We start from the raw sequence: 8,041 nt of genomic DNA on the forward strand, positions 1-8,041 counted from the left end.
TAAAGCCCACATGCACAAGCTTTAAATGGTGATTATATTAAAAAAAAAAAAATAGAAAAAAGAAGGTGAAGTAATACGTCAACCTAACTTTACTAAACATAAGATAGATGACAAATATCTTCTCCTCTTTATGCAAAAATAATCTAAAGAAAAAAATCATCATATTTGTTATTCTTCTTTTTCTTTTATTTAAGTCGAGCTCTAAAAGATTTGCACCAGTGCAACTGTGCTTAATCTTTTGAAAATGTGCTAGGTTAGGTGAAGGTGAGTTTCTTTCAATTTAAAAAAGGGAGAAAACAAAACAAAGGGCTTTAGCTATTTTTAGGGAAAATCTTCTAATTCCTTTTTCAAATAACGCCATATCAAGACACTTCACAAGTAAACTTTTAATGCTTTTAAACTCTACAGAGTTGATCAATGTTCTGCAGTTCTAATGTACAACGAAAGGTAAGTGGAGTGATATTAACAAAAAAGCTTTTCAAATGATTTGATCAAACATAAACTGCTATAACACCAAATACACTTTTTAAAATAAGCAATTTTTTAACGTTTGGCCAAACAATACAAAAAGAAATAAAAAGCAGAAAGCTTTAAAATAAATTTTATTCAATGTCGTCTCTGTTGTTCCCCCGTGTTCAGAACTGTAGGAAACCACAACCAGAAACTGGAAAAACCAGTAAGTAGAAAACGAAACAGAAACTGTGTAAAGTTAGAAAAATTGCAGAAATTAAGAAATATCCGAGATCACAGAATTCACTGTGTGTCCTTAAGGAATTTAACCTCCTCACTGTACCTGAGGTTATGGATTATTTCCCAGATAAAACGATATACCCGTAGCAGGAGAGTGGCGGTACCTCAAACGCCTACGACTTGGACGAACTCAAATTCGGGAACGAAACACACTAAGACTCGATATTCGGAAAAGCCTTGCCTTTTCCGAAAAAATAAAAACGTTGGGAACAGTTGGGATTTAAATTTAATTAATTACCAATTAACCAATCAGATCATTTGACCAAAGCCGAGCCGAGCGACGACGACGGCGCGAGGGGAGTCCCTCTTCTCAACCCTTTAAGAGCTAGAAGAAGTGCTTTCTACTATAAGCACATAACTTTCCCTTTCTACCACCAATGTGGTACAAACCTCCTTTTCAAAGGAACTGTGCTTTGAAACTTCATTTTCCTTCCATTGTCTTTTTTTCCCTCCATTTCTCATTCACACCAACTTATCTAGCTTCAATCATTAACTAGCTTTAACAGTCTCACCCTTCCCAAAAGTACAAACAGAATGTACTCAGGGAATTGAGTGATGGTCATGCATTATGAAAGTTAAATTTTGTACTCGCGATGACAAAGTCATCCAAGTATGTTTGTATCTCCTATAAAATAACCCAAGTCAAAACTTCACAGGTTGGCACCCTTTTGATCCATTATTAAAAAACTATTGTACCCAAGATCCAGGAGTCCGGAGCCTAAAGGGTATAAAAATACACGGTCTTTACCAAAAGGGGCTGGCAAAAAATTAATATACCAAAACGGGTATATCGTGATCGTACCCACGATATACAAATTTTTTTTTCCGTGTCCCACAATTCAACGAAAAAAAAAAAAAAATAATTATTGTATAACGTGGACTGATCCACGTTATACAATTATAACTTGTATAGTGGACTGATCCGAATGAACTCACTCATACAATAAGTGATGAGCATTTCATGGAGTATAACTTATATAATTGGCTGCAAGAAATATTCTATTTTTGAAATAATCAGCAGTACATCATGCAGAGGCAACAGTCAATACCTCAAATATTTGCATTAAGAATGTCTTGATGGATTTGCTCTTATCAATAACAGTTTCACTTCCAACCTCTAGCCGACCAATTTGTTTTGGATCAATAGCATACTTCTCCAGAAGGGAAGTAAGCTGATGAAGATAACAAATGCAATGAGAAGCAAAACAAAGTAGAATTTTTGCAAGATCAGCTAATGAAATTAGTCCCTAGTTTCAAATTTGTCCTAAGAGTAGAATGAGTGAGTTCATTCGAAGTCACTATACAAGCAAATTGTATAACGTGGACTGATCCACGTTATACAATTATACTCTGTATAACGTGGACCGATCCATAAACAATTTATATTGTATAACGTGGATCCACGTTATACAAACTTTTTCGTTGAATTGTCGACAGGGGTATATCGTGGGTCGATCCACGATATACCCGTTTTGGTATATTAATTTTTTGTCCTTTGTGAAAAAATTTTTATTGTACCCAAGATCCAGAGCCAAATGAAGATGGGACTTCTATACCAATTTATGTTTTGTCGAATCATTTGAAAAACAATTTTGTTTATATTAGAGAAGCATCACAAGACAAAAGACAAGTTGGAAAAATGTGGGGAAGTATAGGTTTAAATTTTATGGAAGTCACTGTTGGAGAAATTATGAATGAATAGTTGTTCTACCTTGAATTAAGGTGTGTGGGCTTTTGGAAATTGTCCACAATTATTTGATCTACGTTAAGGTACTGTGATATCAATTCAAATAATTGATATATACCTAGACCATTTGCATGCATGCATTATCATAGATTGTTAAGAGATGGAATTGATGGCTTGTGGGTATTGCCGTTGAGATATTGACCTTACTATGAATAACAACTTCTCCTATTGCATGATGTTTGACTACAAACATGCTTTGAACTTGACTCCTCATCGTTTGTTTGAATTGATTTAAGGTCATGATTTGAACTACACTGCTACATATGGGACAAGCAATTATATGATTTATCGTTTATATTATAGTGACGTTTGTGGATGACACTGCGGGCACGTACTTTGATGGCTGAGGCCTGATTTTCGATAACTCATAATTTTGACAAATACGACCTCAATGGGCATATAATTAGTCAGCACTCAATAACTTTGATCCAAACCTTATATTTGTCTTAGAAGTTTCATTTAAGAATTATTAATTTAGAGGTGCGGTAACTTAAAAGGACTAAAATTCTGAACTCATAAGCTTTAAATCCCGACTTCGCCAACACAAGTTTTTTTACTAAGAGACTAGGGATACAACAAGTCAGCATCACCATTAGGGGTTGATGGCTGAAGCCTGATTTTTTATAACTCATAATTTTGAAAACTACAGGGGCAGATAATTCGTCAGAACTCAGTAGCTTTGATTCAAATCTTGTATTTGTATTAAACAATTCATTTAAGAATTATTAATTTAGAGTGAAGTAACTTAAAAGGACTAAAATTCCAAACTCATAAGCTTTAATTTTTGACTTCGCCAACACCAATTTTTTTACTAAGAGATTAGGGATACAACAAGTCAGTATCACTATTAGGTGTTGATGGCATTTTTCTGGTTTTGACATTCATAGGTGCATTTGCAGTTGATTTGAGGGCCATATGTATTTTCACAATAGAAACCTGCGTCACATAGGCGACCTGGATAGAAATATGAACACAAAAACTTGCACTTAGTCGTATCTTTCAAGTTTCTGCAAGTTTGGCCGAACACATTAACGCAACGCTGTTGGCACTTGGGCAAAGCTGCATATATCCACAGGAAAAGAAAATATCATACTCTGCTATTACCATTCAAATTATAGTTAGCAATTAATGAAGTGGGTGAAAGTCGTTGCTCAAATCTAACAAAGATTAAAAACAGTATTAGGTGATTTTTTCTCTATCTCTATTAAGGTTTAACGATAACCGGTGCTAGCAGCGGTGGAGCCAATTAAAAATTCTAATAAGAGTTTTAGAAAAATAAAAAGTTGTTATACCTTTAAGTTGCTCTTATGTAAAGGGATTTTAACAGTATATATACATATTTATAAAAATATTTTTATTCTATTTGGATGTTATAATTAATTTCGGATGAAGGAGATTTAATTGACCCCTTCGATCTTTGCCTTTAACCCCACCCCCCCCCCCCCCCCGGCCATGTGAAATAACCAAGTAAAATCATCTTGATAAGAAAAAACGGATTCAGATATTATCGTTATCAATAAAAAATAATCAAAATAAAAGAATTACCTGATGTAAGAGCAAGAAAAGTAATGATAAATAAGACCATCATTAGAAGCTTTGCCATCTCTAAATCAGAAAGTTTCAAAATCAGAGGAATTTTAGAATGCACCATTACATCTCTGAACTGCATATGTTATATAGAAGAGACACAGATTTCATCTCAAGAAAAGGACAAGTGACGGCAGTTAGATTTTGGATTATCCATGGCTAAGTTGACACTAATTTATAAGACCTTGCCAAAATTATGAAAGGTAAAATTTATTTATTGGTCAACACCATTTTCTTGCAGCATCAAAGCATATTCTAGTCAGGATTCCAGTCAACCCTTGAAGGAGATGAAGTTTTGGAAGTTCTCTTCCAATTTTGTCATTTTCCTCGTTGTAGAAGGTAAATAAAATTGAGATGTTTATATAATTTCCTATCACGACGATTTACTCCTACCTTTAATTGTTCATGTGTTTTTACAATTGTCACGTTAACTTTTTAAGATACGAAAATCATTGTCCCCGGGAAATTGTTCTATTATCAAATCTGGTCATGTTTTACATGAACAAGCTCCAAAAAATTCATAATAGTAAATTAGATAAAACGGTATCTACTTCTTAAATGATCAAGATGAAGTAAGAGTTCTGAGATCATTATCGCCTGCATAATATGCTCAACTGGTAAAATAACTGTAAATAGCAACACAGACCATGGCATTAATGTTAACCCAAACATGACAATGAAAGAACTCTTGATGAGTTCCAAAACTAAGGAATTGGCATTCATCGCAAAATAAACTACGAGGAAGTAATTTATACATTTTCTGTATAGAACTGTATTGGGCTACAAAAGAGTGAGGGCCGAGATAAATATAAGCCCCAAATAACCACATTAACATAACATTGGTTCGCTAGTATCCTATCTCATCCTTACTAGTAAAGCTACCTCCAGCTTCGACGTTCTGGATTCACCAAATCAGTTACGCCAACTGTTTAACTTCTTTGATTCAAAGGAGGCTCCGTCATTGAGCATGTCTTGTGCATCAGTTTCCATGCCAAGTTTGGATAGGGCAAGAGCCTGCATGTAGAATGCAGTAGGCCACTCAGGTAAGCAAACCTGGGCTTGCATAGCATCCCTTAGTGCCAGTTCTGGTTGCCCGTTCATCATGTATGAAAGGGCTCGCCTCACAAAAACAGTGCCCGACGGAACAGACATCATTGATACCAACTGTTGGGAACTAGCCAAAGTTAGGCGTACATGTAATAATTATGAGTGAAATATGATTGAATAATATGATTTGATAAGACATACTAGTCTTATGCTATAGCCTATATGCAATTATCTGCAACACATGCCAGTGACAAAGCATTTATTATACTTTTGTATCTACAAGATATAGATTTTTATGCATTCTTTTGCATCATCACCACTCCAACTGGATCTAACAATTAGAACACTCGAGTCACTGGGAAGAAGTTTTCCCCACAGCAATCAAGAAGTCTCTATTGTGCAAAAAATCCCTTGTTACTATTACGTATAGGAACGGGTGAACATATGAGCAGATGAATAAAAGTAGCAATTTACCAAAAAAGGTCAAAAAATAAAGAAAGTTTATCCAAGTATTAACACCAAACAGATTAAGAAAATATGAGCAACCAAAGGAGTGGATTACCTTAGAATAATAGTCAACTGCACTCTTGAAATCCTTGTCCCGGAAGGCAATATCCCCAAATTTCTTAGTATTTAACATATCTTGAACTTGTTGTGTCCATTCTTGGAATGAGAGCTTTACAAAATTAGGTAAAAACAAGTATGTCAAAACTCCACCAAAAAGTACCAGATAAGATTTCTCTTTCAGATAAATTGCTAAGCTTTTTTTTCAATGAATGATTAATACTTAAACTTGAGAACAGAAAAAAGGAGACCAACATGAGAAAATAAAAGAAAGTTCAGACGACCGTGGAGGATAATTAGTGTTTTTTCTTACTGTAGATTATACCCCTTATCATGATCTTTCTGCATCGAGTTCGATGATTTCCAAGTACCATTTTTTACCTCAGTGTAAAAAGTGAGCTCACCTCATTTTCAGCGCCCTCCTCATCTTTATAACCTGTTTTAAGCAAGATATCATGGACAGCAGTGAGGTCCATCCTGGCACAGGCCTTTCCGAGAGGAGAGAGTATGGTTGGGAGCAACCACTGGGAGTTTTTGTTAGACCCATCAGAACATGTGACGCCACCTAAGATAAACAATGTGAACCGTGTTAGGCTCAATCCATCAGAAATACAGGCATCAGGATCAAAGATGCTCTAATAAGCATACCTCCTTCTGCTTCTGAAGGGGCTCCACTGCATTAAGAATGAACTTGATTTCAGGCCGATCCCTAGCCTCGTACTGGAGACACTTTGAAGCAAGTTCAACTAATGCTGTTGCGTCTTCATTCGCATATTGTCCTTCCAAGGATGAATCCATTAATAACAACACATTTTTACCCCTAATTAAGTCTAGTGCCTGGAAATTGATCAAAGTCCAACAACAGTGAGAAATGCATGCAAGACGAAGAAACTATCTGATACAGCAAGGGTAAAGCAAGCAATGAAATGGTCAATCATTAGGCAATAAACACAGTTCCTAATCAAGCATAATCGAACATATTCGTTAACCTCATTGACTTAGTAAGGGCTTTGCCTCATGCATTAGAGAATTTATTTAATGACTGACTTTTTCAGAGGACAACACGAAAGCTTACTTATTCATGCATCACTCATTACAATTGCATATCAAAATAGAGGAGAATAATTAAAATTTACAATCAGTGTTCGACACTCTAGATAACATAGGCACAACAATCCAGTCATTAAATAAAATAGTAAAACTTCATTACTCCAGATTGAGTAGCTGTAGATGACAGCCTTCACTGAGTCAATTTATCAAGTAGACCCATAGTCATAGTATGAAATAGTTTGGAATCTAGTTCCCGACATCATTGAGCCAAATGGTGAAGAAATTTTGAAAGATTTCTATGTCAGAGTACATTACATGGCTTGGAGGGATATGCTTTCCACTCAACAGGTCCAGCAAAACAGTCCCATAGCTGTAGATCACGCTTTCTGCGATTACCCGGCCTATAAATAGAAATCAAGGGGAAACAGAGAGAAAAGGATAGGAGAAAACAAGTTAAGTAACTAAACATAAATAGAAATCAAAGGGGCATAAAAAAAGTAAAGGCACAAGGTAAGGAATTGAACAAGTGAAATATTGTTGTGAAACTAAAGGATTTCACTTCAAATATGGTAAATGAAATAGTTTGACTTTTTTATGAAGTTAAACACACAAAACTGCAGCTAATTGTGCACGAGAATAAGAGTCTATGAGTATCAGAGAATGCTTATACTTTATGCAATTGGTTCTCTCTGTAATCAAGAATCTCAAAGCAATTTCAAATGACTACCAGTTCATCCATCTATAATGCGGTGTGGTGTCATGTGTGTACCTGTGCGCAAAAACTCAGAGGTGTATAAGCAAGATTGGTGCTATAGCTCTTTCCATCTCTGCTGTTTTTCATTAGACCGAAACTAGATAATCGGGGGTCACCTTCCTGAAATATCAATTACATTAAGCAAATTCAAGAACAGACTACCCAAAACTGACAGGATCATGAAATTTGCAAAATCATAGAGATAGGGAGATGGGATATCTGCCCGAAACCTGTGGTTCGAAACAAAGCAACTGAGAAAACAATATATGATCTAGGTCTGCGAATACTTCACAGAAGTACTCAACCCTATTTCTCTATTATAACCTAAGAATCAAAGATCAGTCACTATTCTACAGAGGTCCAGAACAACCAAAATACAGCTTTTGCAAGCAAACGCTTGATATTTAGAAGAATCCTGATTACTTCCTGTCAAACTAATTGCAAGTGAATTAATGGTTCAGTTTCTTAAAAAAAAAAGCAGAAAAAGAATTAAAAAATTATTTTTTTTAAACCCCATCAAAAAAAATCTGTAAACATTCAAA

The 8,041-nt window shown here is 35.2% G+C and overlaps 1 protein-coding gene and 1 pseudogene across 1 annotated transcript; both read right to left on the minus strand.

Annotated features, from left to right (window-relative positions):
- Positions 1-3,156: 3,156 nt before the first annotated feature.
- On the minus strand, positions 3,157-4,276 carry LOC132062685 (uncharacterized). The gene is made up of 2 exons (XM_059455216.1): positions 4,043-4,276; positions 3,157-3,556 (listed from the first exon to the last, which is right to left on the minus strand). The coding sequence occupies exons 1-2, from the start codon at positions 4,164-4,166 to the stop codon at positions 3,345-3,347; spliced, it is 336 nt and encodes a 111-aa protein (XP_059311199.1). The 5' UTR covers positions 4,167-4,276; the 3' UTR covers positions 3,157-3,344.
- A 404-nt stretch (positions 4,277-4,680) lies between these two features.
- LOC132064209 (serine/threonine-protein kinase BSK2-like) lies at positions 4,681-7,625 on the minus strand (annotated as a pseudogene).
- Between the last annotated feature and the right edge of the window lie 416 nt (positions 7,626-8,041).

Source organism: Lycium ferocissimum, chromosome 7 (genome assembly GCF_029784015.1).
Source record: "Lycium ferocissimum isolate CSIRO_LF1 chromosome 7, AGI_CSIRO_Lferr_CH_V1, whole genome shotgun sequence".
Lineage (NCBI taxonomy): Eukaryota > Viridiplantae > Streptophyta > Magnoliopsida > Solanales > Solanaceae > Lycium > Lycium ferocissimum.

Excerpts from the sequence above, each read along its gene's own strand:
- LOC132062685 (XM_059455216.1), bottom strand. The coding sequence starts at position 4,166 with ATGCAGTTCAGAGATGTAATGGTGCATTCTAAAATTCCTCTGATTTTG. Across the intron at positions 3,557-4,042 it reads TTTTCTTGCTCTTACATCAG|CTTTGCCCAAGTGCCAACAG; the intron begins GTAATTCTTTTA and ends GGATATATGCAG.